Consider the following 27511-nt stretch of genomic DNA (forward strand, 5'->3'; position numbering starts at 1 on the left):
TTCCAATAATGTATTATAAATATGGCTAGTGCTGTATGCCATAAAAACTTTAAGACTCATTAATGTATAGGCTAGGCTGCCATGAAAGAATCATATTGCTGCTTCCTTGTTATCAGTTATACCTATAAATGAATGGATTTTTCACATCTTTTTATTTTTACTTTTATCTATTTTTAAAATTTTATATATTTATTTTTGGCGGGGAGGGGGAGGAGAGAGGGAGAGAAATATCAACGTATGGTTGCCTCTCCTGCATCTCCTGCTGGCAACTGGCCTCCAACCTAGGCATGTGCCCTGACTGGGAATCGAACCGCGGTTGTTTGGTTTGCAGACCCACGCTCAATCCACTGAGCTACACCAGCCAGGGCTTCTTTTTATTTTTAATATGTAGTGAAATGTGTAACATCTACATTGTTTGTATCATACAAGACAATACTTAGGTATGTACTGACAATTCACTTTGCAGATGATGTAAATTTATGGTATCACTAAATACAGAACAGCACTGTAAGTGTATTTTCTCTTCCTTATGATATTCCTAACATTTTTTCTCTCTGGCTGAGACTTGAATATAGTATATAACACATATAACATCCATAATATACATTAATAAACTGTTTATATTTTCAGTATGACTACTGACTTTCAGTAGTAGGCTAATAATAGTTAAGTTTTTTTTTAATAGTTAAGTTTTGATGGAGTCAAAAGTTATACACAAATTTTCAACTGATAGGAGATCAGCTTCCTGAACTTTCATGTTCAAGGGTCAACTGTACACATTATAAACAAATGGACTTTATTCCAGAATTGATCAATATCTGAAAATCTATGAAGATAATCCATCATATTAAGAGAGTAAAAAAACCCCACACATTGTATTTGTTATACAAATTGGTACATGTTTTAAATACAATTTCAGGGGAATATAGTGAGTTGTATGACTGTTTCCAAGTAACAAAATGTCCCCAAAGGTATAAAAGCCCCCGAAGAGGGAAAACAATCAACTATATGGTTCTTTCATGAAAATGCAGCCTTAGAGTAAACATGAAGCCAACTTTTACCCTTTCTGTGAGACAACAGGCCTCCTAATAATTTTAAAGTTATTTTTTCACAGCAGCCTCATAGTGAGCCCAATACAAAGAAGATATTATTGACCCTTTGTCTAATTGTGTGAACCCTAATAACACACATAGAAAACAGTTTATAAGAGTACTGTACTACTTGAAGCAATACAAAGTTGAACAAGACAGAAAGAGTACAGAATGAGAGAGGTGTTTTTGGATCCCAAAATGTCTACAGGCTAAAAATAATCTAAGAAAACGATTCAGCTGTACACACAAGCCACCATTTATGAAGGAATAAAAAACCTCAGCATGACTCAGGGTAAAACCAAGAAGACCTCAGTATAAAAACGTGCTACTTGGAAGCAGAAACACACTTGAATCGGATTCTGTTTTATATACCAATGTTATCCACTGACTATATCACTGCTTCCACATCACAGCAGATAAATGCTGAGAAATTGATATATTGCATTCTTTTTTAAGTAGGTCTTCAATACCCCATGTGTATTTTACACTTAACAACATTTTAATTTGAACCAGCCACACTTCAAGTTTTTTTGTTTGTTTTTTTAGAAAGATTAGTTTTTTAGTTTATTCTGTTTCATTCCTCTGGTGACAAAATTTGTTTTATTTACACTTCAAGTTTTTAATAGCTCAATTCTGAGTGGTCTACACATTGCTAGCAATTGTCTATTCCATCAGTCTCCACATTTAGTGGTAATTGCTTTTACTCATTCTTTAAAAATATGGTATATATGAAGTACAATGGGACAGGAACTAGAACAGATACAGGAATAAGTTAGTTATTCCTACAGGTAAAATCTGGACCCTCATTCTTTAATTTCCCAAATACATTATAACATATTTAATATCCCACTGCTTAGAGCTTTGGTAACATCCACAATTTCTAATATATAGGCATTTAAAACAGTCATTCACTAAAAAAATTTCACTTCAAACTGGTAATAACACTGCATAATTTTACCTTTTAAAGAATATTATACAACATTTTAAATACATAAAAATAGAGGAAATAGCAAAACCAAATATACAATAACTGTGTACCCAAGACACTCATCTTACCACTATTTTGACAAACTTGTTATCCAACCTCTTGTCTGTGAGCATTTTAAAGAAAATTCCAGACATTGTATCATCTTGCCTATATAAACGTGAGTCATTTTTTACATAAACACAGTGCTATTAATCATTCAACAAAAATGTAACTTCTCAATGTTAAATACATTTGGTTCATACACCTGTTAAGGCTCCTAATAGCTAAGCAATTACTTTTTCATTTTCTTCAATGCCATTTTATTGGTTGAGAAGCCAGGGAATCCCTCTTACAGAATTACCCATATTTTAGATCTAAATGCTCTCTTTTTGCATCATGTAATTTGTTCTTCCACTCCCTAACTTTTCTCTAAACTGGGAGTTAGATCTTGCTGCTTATTTAGAGTCAGTTTCAATATTTTTTGGCAAGATGTCTTATTTTACCTCATTAAGATATTTTGTCATATTTTTGATGAGGTTAAAATTAGTCAGGGGGTTCAGATATCAGTCTGGTCTACATACTCGCAATGAAGTTCCTATCAACATTTCACCTAATGTTCTTAACCTCTACTGAGAATCCTGCCTAGTTCCATTAATTTCACGTGTTGCAAAATTCTCCACTAAAGGATATTACCACATCAACTTCTTTCCCACATTCACTCCTTAAAAAGATTTTCTTTCTAGAATAAATTTCCTAAAGTTTAACTAATTTAAATGGTGATAAACAGCTTCCTCATATTCATGGACATATCCTTCAAAATAAAACCTCTTAAGTTAGCTGTAAGCATGAAGTAAAAGGAATCCTAACATTCAAAAACTTTCCTCTAAAATTTATTTTCCAATGTTCCCTAACATAAAATTCAGAATGAAAGGCTTTCTTATAATTATTTAGTTACATTATGAACTCGCTGATGGTAAGTAAGGTGTGAGTGTTGTCTGAATGCCTTCATACATTCTTTACAATTGTATGGTTTCTCACCAGAATGAATCCTCTGATGTTGAATAAGTGATGAATGAAGTCTAAAGGCCTTTCCACATTCCTTACAGTCATAAGGTTTCTCACCAGTATGAATACTCTGATGTTGAGTAAGTTGTGAGAACAGTCTAAAAGTCTTCTCACATTCTTTACATTTATAAGGCTTCTCACCAAAATGAATACTCTGATGTTGAGTAAGTTGTGAGAACAGTCTAAATGCTTTCCCACATTCCTTACAATCATAGGGTTTCTCTCCAATATGAATACCCTGATGTGAAATAAGTTCTGAGTAACGACGAAAAAACTTCTGACATTCTTTACATTCATAAGGTTTCTCTCCAGTATGAATTCTCTGATGGAGGGTTAGATGATAGCCACGGCTAAAGGTCTTCCCACAGTCCTTACAATCATAGGGTTTCTCACCAGTATGAATTCTCTGATGGAGAGTAAGCTGTTGCCTTACTCTAAAGGCCTTCCCACAATCCTTACATTCATAAGGTTTTTCACCAGTATGAAGTTTGTGATGTATTCTAAGGCCTGTACTACACAAAAAAGCCTGCCCACATTCCTTACATTCATAGCACTTCTCAGCAATATTAAGTCTTTGATGTCGAGTAAGGTGTGCATACTGTCTAAAGGTCTTTCCACATTCCTTACATTCATAGGGTTTCTCACCAGTATGAATTCTCTGATGGAGATTAAGTTGTCCTCGTACTCTAAAGGACTTCCCACATTCTTTACATTCGTAGGGCTTCTCACCAATATGAATTCTCTGATGTACTCGAAGATCTGCACTACATGTAAAGATCTTTCCACATTTCTTACATTCAAGGAGTTTGTCAGAAGTATGAATTCTCTGATGTCGACTAAGGTGAGCACACTGTCTAAAGGTTTTACCACATTCTTTACATTCATAGGGTTTCTCACCAGTATGAATCCTCTGATGAAAAGTAAGTTGTTGGCGTACTCTAAAAGCTTTTCCACATTCCCCACATTCATAAGGTTTCTCTCTATTATGAATTCTCTCATATAAAGTCAGAGATTTAAGTTTTCTGCAAGTGGGTCTTTTTTCAGAGGTGGTTTTTTCCACTTGCCTGAAATATCCCTTCTGAGGACCTTTTTGCCCCTCAAACTTTTTATATTCACATTTTTTTCTGAAAAAGAAGGCTTCCAGGCCATAACTTCTAATGTTTTCCATTATATCCCACTGTGACAAATTCATTTCATAAATATCCTTTTGAAATAATTTGGATTCCAAATCTGAAAAAAAGGATAAATGCATGCTATTTTCTTATTCTAGAAAAAGTAAACAAGTAAGCAAATAAAAACTTTACAATAAAATAAAGCCCAGTTGAAGTAAATAGATAAAAAACCTCCAAAATAATTATTTAAGTTGAAGAAAGTTAAGGGGAATAAAGAAAATGGTAACACCAGATTGTCAGGATTCAAAGTTTGAAATTCTGTACCTGAAATTTTTAATGGTTTCTTTCAATTATAATAATGTACAAACACCTTACCATGAATAGCATGGCTGCTGTTTACCATATTTCAAAACACTGACTGTCCCTTTACTCCTATGTCATGATCCTTCCATTTCCTAGAGATTTCCTCTGGTTATTAAAATTCCTAGGAACACTGAGTTGGGTTCTTCAGCTGGTTGGGTTCCTTTCATCCTTTAGCTATCATGTTAAAAAATATTATTTCTGATGATTTCAACTAATTTATATCCTTCCTTTTCTATCCCAGTAACTTGTTTCTTGCTTAACACCTTTTTCAATTTTGTTGTAACATATTTATGAACTCAGTTTTAATTTTCTTATCTCAAATCTCCCTGAGGGCAGAAACAATCTTTCAATTATCATTGAATAACAAATCCATAGAACATAGTGACTATTAATTAAATTCTCATAATTATGTAAAAGTTATTGCACATGTTGCCTTGCCTTCATTTTTGCACATTACTAGATTGGTTAAATATTTTTTTTCACCATTTCCAATAGAGATGGAAAACAAAAGTCCATCTAATCTATCTCAGTCAAATATAAACATGGGAAATGGTGATTTCTTTACAAGTGATTATCCTTCCAACTGCCTCTCTACTTTCACTTGCAGATATTGTTAATGCAGCTCACTTTCTACTTTGCATGGTCATGAGTAAACATTCTTCTGCTTTCACAACCAAAGTAGTGAAAGGTTCTACTTATTTTCATCGAGTTTATATAACTATGTATAATTATGTTACAAATTTTCTCAACATTTTTGCAGTAAGTGTTCAATACTTTTCAAATAGAATAGTTTAAAAAATTCAAAACACAGAAACATTATTTTTAATTTGCTCAAATTGGAAAGAAATGTTCATCAACAAAAGAATTGCTAATTTTGACATACTGATATAACACAATACTGTCCAGCAACAAAAATAATCTATAAGTGCACATAACTTGAATCAATCTCACAAACATAATAATGAGTTAACAAAGCCAGACATAAAAGAATATATACTGTATGACTGCATTTTTATAAAGCCTGAAAAAAGTAAAATTAATCTACAGAGTTCTTAAAAGTCAGGATAGTGGTCAATTTTAGTGAGAAAGAATGGCAAGGAGTTAGGAGGAAGCTTGTGATATACTAGCAAAGCTTTTTCTGAATCTGAATATGATTCTATGTGTGATCACCTTGTAAAAAATTCAGTGAGCTGCATGCTTATAATTTCTGTATATTTGTATGCACTTATAGTTCAATAAGTTTACTTTAAAAGGATATACTAAGAAGATATTAAAAGGTAGCAATGATTTAAATTATGTGTAGGAAAAGCATCCCCTATGCCCACCCCTATCATCTCTGTGTCTCTATCTCCCTAGCCAAGCCAGCAATACATCATTATAAAAATGTTGTCAGAATTTTGGGGAAAAAGTCAATTCAGGGCATCATTAAGATAAATATGATACAAATGATATATAAAATGATGAATAGGTAGTCATAACAGTAGTAAGGGGCAGTTATAAATGTATGAATAATGTTCTTAAAATAAGGTGGTAATTTCAAAGAATTTACTTGCAAATTATAAATTGAAAATCAGAAATCAAAAAATTAGTGTCAAAGTCAAATTAAATAGTCATAAGATTTATAAGAAAAATGAGCCCTGGTTGGTGAGGCTCAGTGGATTAAGTATGGGCCTGAGAACCAAAGGGTCACTCATTCAAATCCCAATCAGGGCACATGCCAGGGTTGTGGGCCAGGTCTCCAATAAGGGGTGCACAAAAGGCAAACACACACTGATGTTTCTCTTCATCTCTTTCTCCTTCCCTTCCCCTCTCTCCAAAAATGAATAAATAAAACCTTAAAAAAACAAAAATGAGAAAGTGTTCACAGCATAAAAGCCCATATAAATGGACATAGGAAACATTAAACAATAGAAAAAGTAATGGAATATAGCAAACAATGTACAAATAAACAGAACAAAATTTTCATAATTACTCATAAAAAAGTAGCATAAGTTATAAAACTTACCTAACTAAATGTGGAGGTTTTGATTAAAGACAAACTGATTATTTCCAGAAGACATATAGTGAACCCAACTTAAGTGAAATGCCAGATCAAGACCTTGGCATGTTGACACTTCTTACCTAGGAGACTACTCTACAAAGAGCTGAGCTGTAATCTTAACAAAAACTCAGCCAACGTTTGTTCCCAAGTTTGTTTATGTGAGTAATTATCCCTGCAAGCAGCAAAAGACAACCATTTTTCTATGAAAACTGAGTTGATTGTTTTGAAAGTACTGGCCACAGATGAACACTACATTGTTATTGAAGTAGACATGACTGAGACAATAGTAAAGATTAATGAGAAACAAAAATCAAAGACTCTGTACTCAGACTGCTTCACAAGCATCTTGAGGTTCATATTCTAGAACCTCATAAGAGGTTCTATAAACTAAAAATACAAGTAATAGCTCATGCACTCTTTGTGTGATGTAATCAATAAGGAGTAGACTGGACCTATGTTGAAACAAAAGGCTGGCATTAAAAGACTCCCCTATGGCAGGAAACTTTAATATTCCAAACTCCAAGATATATGTAAAATATTTAACTATTTAAGATTGATAAACCAATACTAGTGTGAATTCTACCAAATCAAGGGCTACATGAAACCAAAATATTAGCCCACCTCAGATCAATATAAAAGGAGAAATGTTATTTCCATTTGCAGCATATCAGCTTTAATTAAAAAGCAACTGAGAGGCAAATTCCCCAGTCATAAAATTAATACTTTTTGTAATCACTTTTTTTTGGTGATACAGTATGGTATGGGATACAAAATATTTATGACAGATGTGTTTTTAGTCACATTAACACTAGGGTTAATGCATTAAGAGATCTATAAAAGTTAAAACCCTATGACCACAGAATTGTACTTCTGAGAATCTATAGTGATCAAATACTAAATAGTCCATACTGAATTCCAAAAAATTACTAAATAATCCTCACATTTTGATAGTAATCTTACTGCTTATTTCACCAAGAAATTAGAAGCAACTGAAAGAAAAATACAATTCTTCTCTTCACCACATTATCTAACTAACCCTATAATCATATCCTTACTAAATGCATAGTTTTCCTCCATAAATTGGTTCCTAATCTTATCTACTAAGGCCATTGCTTAAAAAAACTATCCTTTCTCTACTCCATCAATTTTCCTCTCTTTGGAATTATTCCCTTCAGCCTATAAATATGTTCTAATACCTCACATCTTAATATACATTTCCAATATCCCATATCTGCTTCATGGCAAGCTCTCCAAGTTGTGTATACTTATTTTCACTGCCACATCTCTCATTTCTTTCTCCTTTTATCTTCTAATAACTTTAAAACAAAACTTTATTACAAGAGCATTACTAACATTGCAAAAACGGACAGAATAGTATAATAAACATCTTTGTATCTATGAACAAACCTTAATAATCACCAACCCAAGCCAAATCCTGGCCTATGCTGCTCACAGTATTTAAAGCAGATTCCACAAATTAAACTATTTTTTTTAAGAAATAGATTTTTAAAAAGATTTTATTTATTTATCTTTAGAGGGGAAGGGAAGGAGAGAGGGAGAGAAATATCAATGTATGGCCTCTCGTGTGTCCCCTGCTGGAAACTGGCCTGCAACCCAGGCATGTGCCCTGACTGGGAATCGAACTGCAGTTGTTTGGTTTGCAGGCCTGTGCTCAATCCACTGAGCTACACCAGCCAGGGCAAATTAAACTATTTTTGTACCTCTTTCAGAATTTATCTCTAAAAAAATTTTTTTAAACATAATCATAATACCATTATCCAAACCTAAAAAATAAACAATTCTTAAATCATCAAAAGTCACACTTTTAATTATCTCTAAACTCATAATTGATCAAAAGGCCATAGAGCATATCTTTTTTTAATCTATAGGTTCTTCCGCTATCTTTTGATTTCTCTTGTAATTTATTTGTTAATGAAACTCTTTTTGGCCCTGTAGCTTTTCCCATATTCTGAATTTTGCTGACAATATTATCAAGTATAGTAAAACATGTTCTTCTTTTTCCCATTAATTGGTAATTGGCTCTAGAACCTTGATCAGACATAAGGTCAGTTTTGTTGGCAAAGTTAATTCCTATGTGATACTGTGTCCTTACACTAGAGGAAATATAATGCTGATTGTCTCTTTTGTGATGCTATCAGCATTGATGTTCAATGCCTTTGTCCAATAGCTCATAATAGTTTCCAAAATGGCAATATTCTATCATTCTTAATTTATTCACTGAACGCTTTTTTTAAGAAAAACATTCCTTACTATAAGAATAGTTCTTATAGAGTGCCCCTAACGAACGTAGCCGGCTAGGTGGGACAAACATTGTGTGAGGCGGGAGCGGCGGGCTCTGGATTTTAACGCTGGTGCTTTCCACGGGGACCCCTGTGGTGGGACAGTGAGCCATCCACAGCACGGCGAAGCCTTCCTCTCTAGGTAAACCTCTGGGTCTGCGGGCGGGGGAGGGGTCGGGGTCTTTTCACACGTGCTGGACAGTGGCTGGAAAGGGGGACGGTTTGGGGCTCCCCTTCACCTCAGGCTTCAGTTTCCCCTTCTAAGGGTCAAGTACGTTGGATATATACTTTCTTAAGGCCCCATGTGGAGATGGGGAGTGGTTGAGGGGAAGCGGAGGTCAGAGGTTAAACATCCCTGTCCAAAGGAAGGGTGTCAGTGAGGGCGGGACACAGGTGTTGGTCGGGGGACCCAACGCCAGGGGCTTGACCTCTCCGAGCCTACAGAATGGGAGCTCCAGGATGGCTGTACCCCGATGCCCCAACCGGCACAGCGCCCCCGGCAGTTCGGACCCACAGGCGGATGTGAACGTGAGATGCACGGTACTGCTTATCCACTCACCCGCTCTGCATCTCTCAGAGCTCCCTGTGGGCCCCCCCTCAGTCTCTCAGGTCCAGTCCAGCTCCGCTGTCACAGCCCCCCGCCAGACCAGACCCGTTCTTCTGGGAGTCTGGACAGCCCCCTCTCCCTCTGCTCTCCTTCCCTTCATCATCATTCTTCCAGAGCTCCAGGCTCTGCTCTGCATGTAGCAGCGCACCGAGGAATCTTTTCAAAATATAAACTGGATCAAGGGCTCATCTTCCCTTAATGCTTCCAGGCAGCCTTGTGCTGAACTCAAGAGTCGGTGCTCTGTCTCTTCTTGAGGCTCACACGGCCCCCAGTGCTTACTGCCGTGCTCCCCTGCACTGGAGCCGCCCTTCAGCCACGTGGGTCCTTCCTCCCCGAAGCGTATCCGGCTCCTTCCAGCCTCAGCACCTTAGCATTTGTTGATCCCTCTTCTTGGGACTGGGTCCTGTGTCTCACCTATAGGTCGGGGTTCCGCTTTCAGTCCTTCCCCCAGTCACCTGAACGAGAAGGGCCTCCAGCCTGTGGGCCAGTGAGCTAAGAAGGATCTTACATTTTTAACAGTTGGGGAAAATTCAAAAAAAGAGTATCTCAGGGCATGTGGCAATTGTGTGAAATTTACATCGCAGTGTCCATAAATAGTTTTACTGGGAAACAGCCACACTTACTGATGCTGGGTCAATGGCTGCCTCCCAGCCTCAACACAGAACTGAGTCCTTTTAACAGACACCGTGTGGCTAACAAAACTTAAAGTGCTTGCGATGTAGGTCTCTATAGAAGCCTGTCAACCTCTAATGTAGGACACGTGTATCTACCGTTCGTCCTATGTGTCTCACAACCAGTGGGATGTGGTAGATGATCAACAAGTGCTTCTCTGGAAGGAAACATGTGTGTCAGTGTGTACGGTGTGTGTGTCTATATATGAATAATTTATTGTAAATTTTACTGATATTTTTCCTATTTCTGAAATCTTAAAGACAATAAATCAGTTAATTGAACCTGTCAGGATGGGCAGGGTAGGACAAAATGGTAGTTGAACTACAACCCAGAAGGAAAAGACGGCTGACGTCAACCAGGGAGCCAAAGCCTCCAGCTTTGCCTCAAAGCAAACTGAGCCCGAGAAGAACCACCAATGATATATTGCCGCTTTGTTCAAAGGGGACCAATCCCCAGCTCCCACGAAGAGAGAGCCAACCAAAATAAAACCCCACCACATTCCCTGCTTGTGAGCAGCTTCTTCGGCTCCACTTTGTGGACTGGAGAACCTTGCCTGGTGTGCAAACCCCAATAAAGCTCTATACTGCCTAACAACAACAACAAAGAAAGAATAGTTCTTATAGTAAGGAAGGCGGTTATAAATGCTTTATATCTTTTAAATTTATGTTTTCCAATAAGTTATTTCTCCAGTAGTTCCTAGTGGTGAACACTCTGCTGTTACTATCATTAAAATTTATGAAATTAAGCATATTTTATAACTCATTGCAGTTATGTGTATAGATGCTCAAATGATTCCATCTTTGATAAGTTGTAGCCTCTCCCAATTGGTTCCTCTCCCATAACCATCCTATCCAAAATTACCCCATTCGCCCATCATAATTATCCACATTCTTACTCTACTCACTTTTGTTAATAATACTTAATCACTTCATGGTATTTGGTAATCCATTTGTTTGTGTTTTTGCTTGACTTTCCTACTACAATGCCATGAAAAGAAGGCAATGAAGAAATATATGTAATATTGGGTTGGCCAAAAAGTTTGTTAGTTTGTTTGTTTGCCATGAGGTGACTATAATAGTACTTAGTTGTCTTTTAACGGCATTCAAAACAACTTTGCTAGATTGTATTGTGATAGCTATCATCATATCAGCATGCATTTTTAAAAAACATCAAAATAGGTGAATTTTTGTGTAGTCATTTTAACAGTGAAGATGGAAGAAAACAAGCAAGATTTTGTGCATATTATGTTTAATATTTCAAAAAAGGTAAAAGTGCACTGGCAAACCATATCCACCAATACATTAAAAAGAACATACACCATGATCAAGTGGGGTTCATCCCAGGGATGCAAGGATGGCAGAATATTGCCCATCAATAAACATAATACATCACATTAACAAAGGAAAAACAAAAAAATCACATGATCATGTCAATAGATGCAGAGAAAGCATTTGATAAGGTACAGCACCCATTTATGATAAACCACTCAGCAAAGTGGGAGCGGAGGGAGCATACTTCAACATACTTCAACATTTAAGAAACCTACAGCAAACATCATATTCAATGGGCAAAAACTAAAAGTCTTCCTACTAAGATCAGGAACAAGACAAGGATGTCTGCTTTCACCACTTCTATTCAACATAGTATTGGAAGTCCTAGCCACAATGATCAGACAAGAAAAAGAAATAAAAGGCATCCAAATTGGAAAAGAAGAAAAACTGTCATTGTTTGCAGATGACATGACAGTGTACATAGAAAATCCTACAAACTCCACCAATGAGCTACTCAACCTAATAAGTGAATTTGGCAAAACAGAGGGATACAAAGTCAATACTTAGAAATCAAAGGAATTCTTGTACACTAACACTGAAATATCAAAATCACAAATCAGGAAAAAAATCCTATTTGATATAGCAATAAGAAAAATAAAGAATGTAGAAATAAATCTAACCAAGGAAGTAAAAGACTTGTACTCAGAAAACTATACATCACTGAAGAAAGAAATTAAGACAGGAAGACACAAATAGAACCATATACAATGTTCATGTTTTGGAAGAATGAACATCATCAAAATGTCCATACTACCCAAAACAATTTAGAGATTCAATGCAAGCTCTATTAAAATACCAATGATATATTTCACAGATATAGAAAAAACATTTAAAAAATTTATATGAACTGGACTTCCACCAAGATGGAGGTGTAGGTGGAAACATTGTGCCTTCTTGCACAACCCAGTTTAAAGACAACAAAGTTTTAATAACAAAAAATGCAGCCAAAACACAGAAAACTGAACTATATGGATCCCAGGTGTGGAGTTGCTATGGGCAGACCCAGTGAGGGTGCAAGGCAGCAGGCTGACCACGGTCACACACTCTCGCACAGATAAACCAGGAGAAGGAGCGAGGCCCCAGTGGCAGGAAGCAGCAAAGGGGACTGCCATTGACCCTCTTTGACCCCGTCCCCAAATACAGCATCGCAACCCAGCAAGCAGGGTGGCTCTGCCCTGGCGACCACCTAAGGCTCCACTCCTCATACATAACAGGCGCAAACAGACCAAAACATGGCTCAAGAAGAACTCAAAGCCCAAGAGCTGATAACTCTAAGCTATGAAAAAATAGCCAAACTTTCAGATGCACAGTTCAAAACACTGGTGATCAGGATCCTCACAGAACTGGTTGATTTTAGTCACAAATTAGAGGAACAAATGCAGGCTAAACTAATTGAAATGAATGGAAATGCACAGGAAACCAATAGTGATGGAAAGGAAACTGGGACTCAAATCAAGGCAGTGGACCAGAAGGAAGAAAAAAATGACCAAACAGAAAAATATGAAGAAACAAGAATTTTAAAAAATGAGGAGAGGCTTAGGAGATGTCCTCTAGGACATCTTGAAACACTCCAACATTTGAATTATAGGGGTACCAGAAGGGGAAGAGAAAGAGCAAGAGAAAAACTTATTTGAACAAATAATAAAGGAGAACTTCACCAATCTGGCAAAGGAAATAGACTTCCAAGAAATCCAGGAAGCTCAGAGAGTCCCAAAGAAGTTGGACCCAAGAAGGAACACACCAAGGCACATCATAATTACATTAGCCAAGACTGAAATGAAGGAGAGAATCCTAGAAGCAGCAAGAGATAAGGAGACAGTCACCTACAAAGGAGTTCCCATCAGACTGTCAGCTGATTTCTCAAAAGAGATCTTACAGGCAGAAAGGGGCTGGAAAGAAGTATTCCAACTCATGAAATTCAAAGACCTACAACCAAGATTGATCTATCCAGCAAAGCTTTCATTTAGAATGGAAGGACAGATAAAGTGCTTCTCAGATAAGATCAAAATCAAGAAGTTCATCATCACCCAGCCCTTATTATTTGAAATGTTAAAGGGACTTATCAAAGAAAAAGAAGTTAAAGAAACATGAACAGTGAAAGGACAGCAAACTCACAGTTATTAACAACCATACCTAAAACGAAAGCAAACCAAAAGGACAGCTAGATCAGGAGTGGAACCATAGAAATGAAGATCACATGGAGGGTTAGCAACAGTGGAGTGGGAGGAGGAGAAGGGGGGAGAAGGTACAGAAAATAAGTAGCATAGAGGGTAGATAGAAAATAGGGGGGAGGGCAAGAATAGCAGGGGAAATATAGAATCTAAAGAACTTGAGACATGTGGACATAAACTAAAGGGGGGGAATGGTGGGGGAGGGGGTGTGCAGGGTGGAGGGGAATGAAGGGAGGGAATGGAACAACTATAATGGCATAATCAATAAAATATATTTTTAAAACATTTATATGAACCATAAATGACCCTGAATAGCTCAGCAATTTTGAAAAAGAAGAACAAAGTAGGAGAGATCACAACACCTGACATTAAACTATATTACAAGTCCATGGTAATTAAAACAGTCGGGTACTGGCATAAGAACAGACACATAGGTCAGTGGAACAAAATAGAGACCAGAAATAAACCCAAGCCTCTATGGTCAATTAATATTCAACAAAGGTGGCAGAAGCACTAAATGGAATAAAAATAGCCTCTTCAACAAATAGTGTTGGGAGATCTGGATAGCTATATGCAATAAAATGAAACTTGATCACCAACTTACACCAACACAAAAAAATAAATTCAAGTGGATAAAAGACTTGAATATAAGTCATGACACCATGAAAGTCCTAGAGGAGAACATAGGCAGGAAAATCTCAGATATTCCATGCAACAAAATTTTTACCAGTATGTCCCCTAGAACAAGGAACATAAAGGAAAGAATAAACAAATGAGACCTCATCAAAATAAAAAGCTTCTGCACAGCTAAAGAAAACAGCAGTAAAATGAAAAGAGAACAAACCATATGGGAAAATATATTTGCCAATGATACCTGAGGCAAGGGTTTCATCTCCAAAATATATAAAGAACTCACACTACTCTACAGCAGGAAGTCAAACAATGCAATTAAAAAATGGGCAAAGGACTTGAACAGATGCTTCTCCAAGGAGGACATCCAGAGGGCCTATAGACACATGAAAGAATGAGTGGCATCACAAGCCACCAGAGAGATGCAAATTAAAACCACTATGAAACACCACTTCACACCAGTCAGCATGGCCATCATAATCAAGTCAACAAACAGTAAGTGCTGGTGAGATTGTGGAGAAAAGGGAAGCCTAGTGCACTGTTGGTGTGAACGCAGACTGGTGTAACTACTGTGGAAAACAGTATGAAATTTCCTCAGGAAACTAAAAATGGTTTTGCCTTTTAACCCAGCAATTCCACTGCTGGTATTATACCCTAAGAATCATAAAACTTCAATTCAAAAGAACCTGTGCACCCCAATGTTCATAGCAGCACAATTTACAATAGCCAAGTGCTGGAAACAACCTAAATGCCCACCAGTAAATGAGTGGATAAAAAAACTACAGTAAATTTACACAGTGGAATACTATGCAACAGAAAGAAAGGAGCTCCTCCCCTTCGCAACAACATGGATAGAACTGGACAGCATTATGCTCAGTGAAGCAAGCCAAGCAGTGAAAGAGAAATACCATGTGATCTCACCTATAAGTGGGACCTAATCAACAAAACAAACAAGAAAGCAAAATACAACCAAAGTTATTGAAATTAAGAACAATCTGACAGTAACCAGAGAGGAGGAAGGAGAGGGATAATAGGGGATAATGGGGGATGATAGGGTGGGGGGCACCAAGGAACATGTATGAAGGACATAAGGACAAATCCAAAGGTGGTGGGTTCGAGGGTGGTGGGGACAGATGGGACGGCAGGGAGCATAGTGGGGTGAAAATGGAGGCAACTGTACATTTAAAAAGGCAAAAATGCAACTGAAACGCAAAAATAGATTTTTGCAGTGTATAGTGAAGGTGCTGTAACTGACTGAATGTATCAGAAGTGGTTTGCAAAGTTTTCTTGCAAAGAATGTGGCTCCTTGGTCGGGTAGACCAGCTGAAGTTGATCGCGATCAAACGAGACACTGAGAATAATCAATGTTATGCCATGCAGGAGATAGCCCACATATTCAAAATATCGAATATAGTTAATGGTGAAAAAGAAAAACCTGTTTTTTATTTTATGGAAACACTACATGGAATTTTTGGCCCACCCAACAGGTAAAATGGTTGTCATTAGGAAAGAAAGTTTTCCCCGATGGAAATGAGAGGGAAATATGAGTAAAGAAATAAATGGTAAGTGGAAGTAAAGGTAAAATTTCTTTGGTGGCTCATGTTAATATCTAAGTTTTCTTTCCAGATTTCTAAGGGTAATGTTTTCCTCCCAGCCATGCCATAATGGCTTACCTCTGCCTGTTCAGCACTCACTCACCTGGCCTCCATCTGTTTTTCTCATCCCTTACAACCATCCAAGGTTCTTTCCCTTCCTCTAATAGGGTAATCACATCTGGCTTAGAAATAGAACATCCTGCATGGAAAAAGAAAACATAATAAAGAAAGTATTTACTTCATCAAGCTGCAGAACTACTAAGAATAATGGGATTAAAAAACATTTGTATTGAAGTTATTCCAGGATCACAAACACTAACAAGAATAAAGAGGTAGAAACATCACATAATTTTTTTATTTTTAAATATATTTTATTGATTATGTTATTACAGTTGTCCCATTTCCCCCTTCATTCCCCTCCACCCTGCACACCCTCTCCCTCCCACATTCCCCCTCTTTAGTTCATGTCCATGGGTCTTAAGTTCTTTAGCTTTTACATTTCCCATACTATTTTTGCCCTCCCCCTGTCTATTTTCTGCCTGCCATCTATGCTACTTATTCTCTACACCTTTCCCCCCCTCCTCCTCCCACTCCCCTGTTGCTAACCCTCCATGTGATCTCCATTACACTGGTTCTGTTCCTGTTCTACTTGTTTCCTTAGTTTGTTTTTATTTTAGGTGTGGTTGTTAGTAATTGTGAGTTTGCTGTCATTTTAGTTTTTATCTTCTTTTTCTTAGATAAGTCCCTTTAACATTTCATAGAATAAGGGCTTGGTGATGATGAACTTCTTCAACTTGACCTTATCTGAGAAGCATTTTATCTGTCCTTCCATTCTAAATGAAAGCTTTGCTGGATAGAGCAATCTTGGTTGTAGGTCCTTGCCTTTCATGAGTTGGAATACTTCTTTCCAGCCCCTTTCTGCCTGTAAGGTCTCTTTTGAGAAATCAGCTGACAGTCTGATGGGAACTCCTTTGTAGGTGACTGTCTCCTTATCTCTTAATGCTTCTAGGATTGTCTCCTTCATTTTTATTTTGGCTAATGTAATTATGATGTGCCTTGGTGTATTCCTCTTTGGGTACAACTTCTTTGGGACTCTTTGAGCTTCCTGAACTTCCTGGAAGTCTATTTCCTTAGCCAGATTGGTGAAGTTCTCCTTTATTATTTGTTCAAGTAAGTTTTCCACTTGTTGCTCTTCCTCTTCCCATTCTGGTACCCCTATAATTCGGATGTTGGAACGTTTAAAGATGTCCTGGAGGTTCCTAAGCCTCTCCTCATTTTTTTGCATTTTTGTTTCTTCATTCTTTTCTGTTTGGTTGTTTCTTTCTTCCTTGTGGTCCACTCCATTGATTTGAGTCCCAGGTTCCTTCCCATTATTATTGGTTCCCTGTGCATTTTCCTTCATTTCACTTAGTTTAGCCTTCATTTGTTCCTCTAATTTGTGACTAAAATCAACCAGTTCTGTGAGCAGCCTGATCACTAGTGTTTTGAACTGTGCATCTGATAGGTTGGCTATTTTTGTCGCATAGAAGTATTGACTCTGGGACTTTGAGCTGTTTTTCTGCTTGAGCCATAATGTTTTGGTCTGTTTGCACCTGTTACATATGAGGGGAGGAGCCTTAGGTGTTCACCAGGGTGGGGCAACCCAAGTTGCTGGGTTGTGACGCCATATATGGAGGCGGGTCCAAGAGGGGAAAAAATGGCACTTTACTCCACTCTCTGTTGCACCTCAGTCCCTTCCACCTCTTCCCCCAAGCAAACCTGGCCTTTCAGGTGCTGATTCACGTATGGATGGGCTTGTGTATGTTCTAGGACCCTGTGGGTTTCTCCAACAAACTTTCCTGTGAGGGTGGGAGTTTCTCCCTGGGCTTTAACCCCCACAAGTGTTTTCAACTGGTGTTTTGAGGCTTTATTTCCTGGCACTAGGACCTTGAGTTGTGCGATCTGTCTCGCTCCCCAGTTATCTGCGCACAAATGTGGGACAGCTGCTTGGTCAGCCAGTCACCTTGCGCATGGTGCCCCGCTTCTCAATCGCTGCCCTGCTGGGTGTGTCATTTGCCACCCCATGCCCGTGGTCTGGAAACCGTGCCTTGGTGCTCAGGGTCTGCCCGGTGCCACCTTTTACACCTGGGGTGATTTGCGCACCTGGTGTCACCGCTTCCTGTGCGGAGACCCCTCTCTTCATCCATCACCCGACTCTGCCCTGCCTACCAGTCTGGACGAATGTGTCTATTTTAACTCCTTGGTTGTCAGACTTCCATACAGTTCAATTTTTTTTCAGTTTTGGTTGTTACTTTGTTTCTGAATTGTTGTCCTCATTTTGGTAGTTCTAAGCAGCACAATATGTCTACCTACGTCTCCATCTTGGCTGGAAGTCTCACATGATTTTAATTTAAAGCCATACAGGCTATCTGTTACAGGGGCGTTAATGGCTGTGAGCACTAGTTTCAAATCATGGCTGTCACCTGAGTCTCTAGGGCCTGTTTTCTCAGTTGTTGAAAAAGAATAATAATGTCTGCCAATAAGATTCTTGTGACATTTGATTTCATAAACGTAAAGTGCTTGGATAAGTCCCTAGTACTTAGTATGCACTAAGTACTATATATATATAGTGGAAATGGTCATATATGTGACCAATTTTTCTATTTTTTGGTATTTTGCCTAAAAGTAATTAGTTTTCTGCCAGGATATTCATTCAACGGTAAATGCAAAGTTCATGTATTTTAAACTATTAATCATAAATCAATTAAATTGAAAATGTCATAAAAAGGTGTCTACTTGAGTTTTAACAGTTGATTCAACCCACCATCACATACATTATACAGGCTTTTTCTCAACAGGGATGCAGAGCCAGACATTTCTGTCTTCCTGCTTACACTGCGAGTTAGTGGGTAATAGATTAGCCACAGCAGCATGAAACCGGAGTTCTTTGACAATGGTTCTGCTGTATCTAAGAATTTACATTTAGCTCTCATTAAAGAGAAGCGATTAAAGAAAAGGCAAAAAAAGATGTAAAGGTCAGTGAGTTATGGAAGAAGCTGAAAGTGCTATTTCACAGTTTAATAGCTGAAGGTATCTATTCCCAAACTACGAAGCAGATGATCAGGCATTTTAATTATTTTATTTTATTTATTTAATTTTTTTCTATTAGCATTTTTTAAAATTTTGTAATTTTATATTGTTGTTCAAGTAGTGTTATTGCCATTTTCCTGGCAATTTTTAGAAAGACAGCCCTAAATCAGTCCTTGTGAATTTCCGAATGATCTGACACAGGTAAGCTTACCCACTGACACCAAGTTGCTATAGTTCTCTAATATCACATCTCTGTACAAATTCCTCTGGTACGAGTCCAGGCATTCCCATTCCTCCTGAGAAAAGTCTACAGCCACATCTCTGAATATCACCAAATCCTGAAATAACAAACCCACATATTATTTGTAAAATTATTTATGCAAAGGGCCAATATTTTAGGCTTTGAATACCACATATGGTCTCTGTTGCATTTCCTTCCATTTTCCCTCCATGAAACAAAATTCTTTCAGAATATAATGAACTTATTGACTATACAAAAACAGGCCATGGATCAAATATGGATTCATAAGCTATAATTTGCCTACCACTGCTATCAGCAAAACTCCCTCTGTACTGTGGGATACTTAATTATATATATATATATATATATATATATATATATATATATATATATATATAAATTTCCCAATTAATTGAAAGTGTTCATGAGGACACTGCTTACCATGGGCCTAAAAAATTCTCAATAAATGTGATTTAGTCTAAGCTGTTTTCCTTTAAGAATTAGAGAAAAAAAAAAACTAATGGAATTCTTTTTCCCGGATGAACCATATAATCTGTTTTTAAAAAGAGTCTATACAAAGAATCTTTCAGACCTAACCTTATCACTATAGTCTATCAGCATTTTTCCTTATTATAACAAATCCTTTATTGAATATTTCTAATTTGATACACAATAGTCCATTTTATAGATCTTAAACTTATTTAATGATTACACTTTAAAACCAATTATGTTTAAAATTTGTATTACACAAAATCTCTAAAAAGCTACAATGTCCAACATGCTTAGACACATGTTGTACTGCAAATATAAAACACACACCAGATACTGATGACTTCAAAAAAAAAAGAATGTAAAATACTTCAAAAATGTGTATACTGATCATACTTTGAAATGATAATATTTTGGTTATATTGGGTTAAATAAAATATTAAAATAGCCCTGGCTCGTGTAGCTCTGGATTGAGCACAGGCCTGTGACCCAAAGGGTTACCTGTTCGATTCCCAGTCAGGGCACATGTCTGGGTTGCCAGCTGGGTCCCCAGCAGGAGACACATAAGAGGCAACCACACATTGATGTTTGTCTCCTTCTCTTTCTCCCTCCCTTCCCCTCTCTCTAAAAATAAATAAGTAAAATCTTTAAAAAGTATTAAAATAAATTGTACATTTCTTTTTACTTTTTAAAATGTGACTACTAAAATGTTTAAGATTATATAAGTGCCTTGCACATTACTCTATACTTTTTAAAAATTTTTCTTTATGCACGTTTCATTTTTGAGTAATAGCCAATGCTTATATTATTTTTTTAAAAGATTTTATTTATTTATCTTTAGAGGGGAAGGAGAGAGGGAGAGAAACATCAATGTATGGTTGCCTCTAGTGTGTTCCCTGCTGGGAACTGGCCTGCAGGAAATTGGCCTGCAACCCAGGCATGTGCCCTGACTGGGAATCAAACCGTGACCCTCCGGTTTGCAGACCTGAGCTCAATCCACTGAGCTATACCAGCCAGGGCCTACTCTATACTTTTTATAAAACTGACACGTTTCTTACTGCATGCACAAGGCACTAATTCCATGGAACATTTAATGTGTAACTACTACAAAATTTTAAAATTACATGTGGCTCATGTTATAATTCTTTAAGATAGAGCTAAAGTATTCTCTAGTTCTAAGAGTCTTAGATCAAGTATCTCCCTACAGGGACCTCATTTCTGTTTTATCTCTGCTCCAGACAAAGATCAAACATACAGGAGATGCTGAGTAATTGCTCACTTTACACATGGACATTGATGGAGAAGAGAGGACACACAGGAGGGGCCTGGGCTGATGGGCTCCACCCCTCACTAGAATGAGAGAGACTGGGAAGAAGCTGTTGGATGGGGCTCTGTTAAGAAGCTTCAGAGAATGTTTATAAAACTTGAAAAAAAAATTACCAAATTTCATAGAGAAACACCAACTTACATGAGCCATGATTTCAGAGTTGCAAGAACTGGTCAGTTTTCCTTACGGGTCATTCAATGGAGAAGCAGAAGCCACTTGAAGCTAGAGCTGGGGAAAGAATGGAAGCCTTAACATAATTGCCTCAGAGCTCCAAATTTTTAAAACCCACTTCTCCATACAAAACTTTCACCTCTCCCCCCAAACACATACAAGTTATGAGAGGAAGAGGTAGTTCAGACAAATATATGAGCTCCCCCAAAGCACAGGGAAATCAATCGCATAAAGACAGATGAAGGGCAGAGACTCTCCTGCATGAAAGTGCATGTCCACACACTTCAGCAAGAAGGGGTCCGTGTAGTCCTTCACAAAAGGGAGGCTGATCTGAGCCTAATCATGGGCTGTCCATACCTGCCCTGAGCATATGCATCTGAACCAAAACTTCCTCTTAAAACTCAGGAATCTGGTTGGCTTCCCTAAATCAGAATATAAAAAATAGTATACGAAAAATTTCCCTAAATGTGCAGGGGATTATTGGAATCCCCTGCAGATTTTTAAAATACACTGATGCCTGCCACAATCCCCCAAAATTCTGATTTAATTATTGGGGTATGACCTGGGAGTCAGGATTTTTAAATCCTCCTAGAGCCCTGGCCAAGTGGCTCAGCTGGCTGGAGCATGGTCCTGTGCACCAAAAGGTTGTGGGTTCGATTCCCAGTCAGGGCACAGATGGGAGGCAACTGGTCGATGCCTCGCTCCCTCACTAATCAATAAAAGTATATCCTCTAGTGAGGATTAAAAAAATACTCCTAGACTTGCGGCAAGATGGAGGCGTAGGTGGAAGCACTGCACCTTCTTGCTCAACTAAGTTTAAAAACAACAAAATTTTAGCAACAAAAACGCAGCCAAACCACAGAAAATTGAACTATATGTAAGTCTGACAACAACTAAACCTTCAGCCAAACCGGTAACAGGGGCAAAGCCAGCAGCAGAGTGGGGTCGGGCAGGAAAGATCCACCAGACCGACTGGGGCGTGCGACCCAGGTGTGCCAGCAGCTGTGGGAGGATCCCAGGTGTGGAGAAGCAGGCAGACCCACTGAGGGCTGATCGCGGTCACACATTTGCTCGCAGATAAACCGGTGAAGGAGCAAGCAGTGAGACAGACCGTGCAGGCCCCAGGGGCAGGAAGTGACAGAGGGGATGGGACTGCTATTGTCCCTCTTCGACCCCACCCCCACATACAGCATCACAAACCAGCGACCTGGGTGGCCCCACCCTGGTGAACAACTAAGGCTCCACTCCTCATACGTAACAGGCACAAACAGATCAAAACATGGCTCAAGAACAACTCAGAGCCCCAGAGCCAATTAACCTAAGCGACCAAGAAATAGCCAAACTTTCAGATGCACAGTTCAAAACAATGGTGATCAGGATTCTCACAGAACTGGTTGATTTTAGTCACAAATTAGAGGAACATATGAAGGCTAAACTAATTGAAATGAAGGGAAATACACAGGAAAGCAATAGTAATGAAAAGGAAACTGGGACTCAAATAAAAAAAGTGGACCAGAAGGAGGAAAAAAATGACCAAACAGAAAAGGATGAAGAGACAAGAATTCAAAAAAATGAGGAGAGCCTTAGGAACCTTCAGGACATCTTCAAACGTTTCAACACCCAAATTATAGGGGTACCAGAAGGGGAAGAGAAAGAGCCACGAGTGGAAAACTTATCTGAAAAAATAATAAAGGAGAACTTCCCCAATCTGGCAAAGGAAATAGACTTCCAGGTAATCCAGGAAGCTCAGAGAGTCCCAAAGAAGTTGCACTCAAGAAGGAACACACCAAGGCACATCATCATTACATTAGCCAAGATTCAAATGAAGGAGAGAATCCTAGAAGCAGCAAGAGATAAGGAGACAGTCACCTACAAAGGAGTTCCCATCAGACTGTCAGCAGATTTCTCAAAAGACACGTTACAGGCAAGAAGGGGCTGGAAAGAGGTATTCCAAGTCATGAAATCCAAAGACCTACAACCAAGATTGATCTATCCAGCAAAGCTTTCATTTAGAATGGAAGGGCAGATAAAGTGCTTCTCAGATAAGGTCAAGTTGAAGGAGTTCATCATCACCAAGCCCTTATTCTATGAAATGTTAAAGGGACTTACCTAAGAAAAAGAAGGTGAAAAAGATTGAACAGTGAAAGGACAGCAAACTCACAGTTATTAACAACCACACCTAAAACAAAAGCAAACTAAGAGGACAACTAGATCAGGAGCAAAACCATAGAATGAAGATCACATGGAGGGTTAGCAACAGGGGAGTGGGAAAGGAGAAGGGGGGAGAAGGTACAGAGAATAAGTAGCATAGATGGTAGGTAGAAAATAGATAGGGGGTAGGGCAAGAATAGTAGGGGAAATACAGAATCTAAAGAACTTGAGACACATGGTCATAAACTAAAGAGGGGGAATGGTGGGGGAGGGGGTGTGCAGGGTGGAGGGGAATGAAGGGGGAATAGAACAACTTTAATGGCATAATTAATAAAATATATTTTAAAAACTCTTATGATTTTATAAAATCTCTCCCATGTGACCATAATTTGAAATTTTCTATTACTTTATACCTGAACATAAATGAATAGCTCTGCAAGAACTATGACAATAAGGCCAAATAGTTCCATCTCTGCTACCTTTCTCCCTGTCTTCCAAATCTAGAGGCAATAACTTTTACCTATTTAGCCATTCCTTTTAGCCCTTGAACTCCATTCATTTGAACAACATTCCAATATTGTTACTTCTTAATTTTCAGCTTTAAACATTATTTACTGACTTTCTACTATGGAAAGCATAGTTTTAGTAATTTTTTATCCACTGACAGACCTAGGTAGGCCTAGGAGGAATGGAAAGTCACCAGGTGGGAACTGTACTGTGGGAAGCTGCCTGCCGACCCTACCCAGGACAAACAGATGCTGGGCTAAGATTAGAGTCTGGGGTCAGCCTGTCTGACATAACAGGATGCAACTTTAACTTGGGCCTGACAAGATGTATCAAGAACAACGGTCCGCAGAAACGGCACCCAGCAACCAGCTCTAGCCAATCAGACTCTGACACCCTAACCAGATACCCTTCTTGGGTTTTTGCGCTTAAAAAACCTTCCCTGAGAACAACTGAGCGAGTCCTAACCTCCCTTGGTTGGCTCCCCAACCGCCCCAAGTTGGTTCCACTTTCCCTCTTATTCCCGCTAAAAATCCCTGCTCCTTGGCTCACTGCATCCATCTGGTTTGTTGAGCAACTCTGACCTAACACTAATGTACAGCATGTTTACTACTGATAATAAATATGCGTTATATACTTGAAATTTGCTCAGAACAGATCTTAAGTATTCTTACCACACCAAAAAAAAAAAAAAAAAAAAAGGTCAATGGGTGATGAAGACATTAGGCTGATTGTTTAATCACTTCATTCCACAATATATACACACATCAAAACATGTTTCACATCCTAATTATACACAATTTTTAAACTGTCGAAAATAAACTAAAAAGCACTTCTATGGAAAGTAATCTCACAGGTGTTCTGATCATAAATTCCTAACAGGGTAGGTCAAGCCCCAGGCCTGTAACTTCTTTAGTAAATAATTTATTTATCTTTGCCTTAAGCAAGCCCTGTCCATTGTTTCTGTGCTTTTGGGTTAACAGACCTTTGAAATAAATGTAACTGTTACCAAATGGACCCATGGGGGGGGGGGACCCAGATACTGTTTTGGAAACAAGCCCCCTCGACCAGGATCTCTAGCACTATGGATTCTTTGCCCACCGCTCCTAGAAATTGTGGCTCTCAATGTCAGATTTTGGCACAAAGGAAAGGAACTACTGAATCCGTGTGGACTGGCAGACCTCCCGAGGTGCCCAGCACCACCAGCAGTGTTGCCATCATCCCCAGTTCTTAATCCAAAACCACGTGGCCCACCAGCAAGAGTCCCTTCACCCCTTTCCTTCCCAAAAGATCTCTTATTGTCCCACATCCTGCATTGTCTCCCCTGCATTCTTCCGAACTGCTGAGAGAGCTCTGCATGGCTGCTACATCTTGCTTTCCTGCTTCCTAAGGCTATTGGGCAAGGGAGTCCTCTCTCTGCCCTCAAAACCAAGTGGTTAGAACCAGCGTGGCTGCCCTGCCAGGGTTTAAATCCCAAAGGGATCTTCCTCTGCAACCCCATTTCTGACTCCTCCTACACTTACCTATATCTGCTAGAGCTGCCCTATTTCCATCCTTTTTGGGCTGCCAGTTAGTCCAAGATGGGGTGGCCCTGTGGCTGGAACAAACTATCTCCAAGCTCTTATGGAGGCACTTTAACCAGGGGAACTGCCTTCCACTTACATTAGCGGTTAAAGTCATGCCCATTTCCCTAGGTAGCCTGCTATTGATATGCAAAATAACCATTTTTGCACAGCAGGTATGAAGTTGGCCAGTTGTTGCTGTGCAGACTGTCAGTGGCCCTGCTCCATGTGTCCCATCCCCCATGGTGATTCGCCTTGGGAGGGGAAAATATCCTATTCTCCCTGGACACCCGGAGTTCTGGACCCTACACTTCTTTACAAATCCCCTCTTTGTGGGGGGGGGCCCTGGCTGCACCCCATTACATAACCACCTTCTAGTGAGCCTTGCTTCCTTCCACCTCCATATAATCTTCCTTAAATTCCCTCCTTAATTTCAAATGTCTACAAGAAGCTGTAAAACTGATATTCTCTGGAGCACTTCAGATCTTGCTCTGCAGCAAATGTCAACAGCTTGGGCTCCAAAACAAAAAAAAACCCCTCATAAAATCCTCTACAGGTCTAGATTTTTTTACATCAACAAAACAAAACAAACTCATGCTATCAAACTTCTAATCATATCCAGCTGTTAACAAAAATTTCCACTTTACGAGTTTCCTTAGAAAAAAAATCCCACTCCTATTCTAGAATGATTAAAGATATCTAAACTATTCATTAACAAATCACTGTAGAAACCAAAGGATGAGCATTAATTTACAGAATAGGTATTTTTGTCCTGAGAATCCTTAGGAAAAACACTGCTCAGAGCAACTGAATACACCGCACATGGTTAACTGTACAAAGGAAGTAGGTGGACAATAGAAAAAGGAGTCCATTACTTAAGTCCCTGCCATTGACTACTAGGGAAATTCTAGGACCCAAATCCAAGAGATAACTCTTAAGCAGGACATTTCAGGGGAAGGAAATCAGAAAGTCCTGCTTCCTGAAAATCAAATGCTGTTCACAGAAACAAAGAAGCAGCACACAGTCACACAGAACCCGGCTTTCAGAGGTGCAGCCCCGATGCGTTTCACTTCAAAAGGCCTTCTCCGGAGACCGGCAAACCAGGTTCATTACATCCCAGGATTTTTTTTGACTTGGTCAAAGAAAACGGACCTTCCACGCTCCCTCGATCCTCGCTACCTGTACGCACAAAAGAAAACGAGAGCGGGGCGGAGAAGGTCCGCGGTCTCGGGTATCCGAGTTCTCGGAGGAGTTCAAACACCGCCCCCCACCCCTCTGCGGGTTGGCCCACCGCGGTTTCTCCGGTCCCGCGGATTCTCCCAGAGGCCCGCCCAAAACCCAATTCCAAAATGCTGCCGGGGATCTTCACTACGGAGTTCCACCTCTCCTCTCCGGCCTTCTCTTACAGCCGGGCCTGGGGAACTGCGGCGTTTATGGAGGTGAGCAGGGCCTCAGGGTCTCAACCTGCAGAACAGGACGCGCGCGCAAACCCGCCGGAGCGCCGCGGCCGCCGCAGGAAATTTACCCGGCGCGCTCCCGGGCTCCGAACCGCCGCCGACCCTCACTCGGGAGGAACGGCAGGCTCCGGGACCCACCCCCCGGGCCGCCGCAAGGGCTTGCCGGCGCCGCGCTGGCTTTCTTCAGAAAAGCGCCGACCGCAGCGGAGCCTGGCTTACCGAACTCAGGCCACACCTGGCTCCGAGGAAAGCCCAGCACGCGAGTCTGGATTCTCACGGGATTCTGCAGAGCGCCCGCCTCTATCCGAGTGCGCAGGGGCACAGGAGAAAGGGGCATGCCTCCCACCCGCCCTCCTGGTTCCGACCAGGCCCGGCAGGCACGGCAGAGAAGCGGGTGCCGGAAAAGCCAGGGTGTCCGGTTCTGTTGACACCGGCCTGCAAAAGTGACCCGGCGAGTGACCGGTGCTATTGACGATAATCCCGGCGTGCTCCCCTATCGGAACTAAGTGGGGGAGGGGGGATCAGAAAAGCTATACATTACGGCTTTTTTCCACTGAGTTCCTGACTCCGTGCGCCCAAGAACCAAGAATTGAGG

General features: G+C 39.5%; 1 protein-coding gene across 4 annotated transcripts; it reads right to left on the minus strand.

The window, feature by feature from the left end:
- Positions 1-276: 276 nt before the first annotated feature.
- On the minus strand, positions 277-27511 carry ZFP30 (ZFP30 zinc finger protein). 4 transcript variants are annotated; one of them, XM_053670534.1, is made up of 5 exons: positions 27458-27500; positions 21213-21299; positions 19226-19352; positions 16049-16144; positions 277-4353 (listed from the first exon to the last, which is right to left on the minus strand). In XM_053670534.1, exons 2-5 carry the CDS (start codon positions 21219-21221, stop codon positions 3002-3004), a joined length of 1584 nt encoding a protein of 527 aa, XP_053526509.1. In that variant the 5' UTR covers positions 21222-21299; positions 27458-27500; the 3' UTR covers positions 277-3001. The 4 variants fall into 4 exon arrangements, with proteins under 4 accessions (XP_053526509.1, XP_053526508.1, XP_053526510.1 ...); XM_053670533.1 differs by lacking the exon at positions 27458-27500 and adding an exon at positions 27136-27212; XM_053670535.1 differs by lacking the exon at positions 27458-27500 and adding an exon at positions 27152-27196.

This window comes from Artibeus jamaicensis, unplaced genomic scaffold, assembly GCF_021234435.1.
Source record: "Artibeus jamaicensis isolate MK-2021 breed Jamaican fruit bat unplaced genomic scaffold, CSHL_Jam_final contig_589, whole genome shotgun sequence".
NCBI classification, from domain to species: Eukaryota; Metazoa; Chordata; class Mammalia; order Chiroptera; family Phyllostomidae; genus Artibeus; species Artibeus jamaicensis.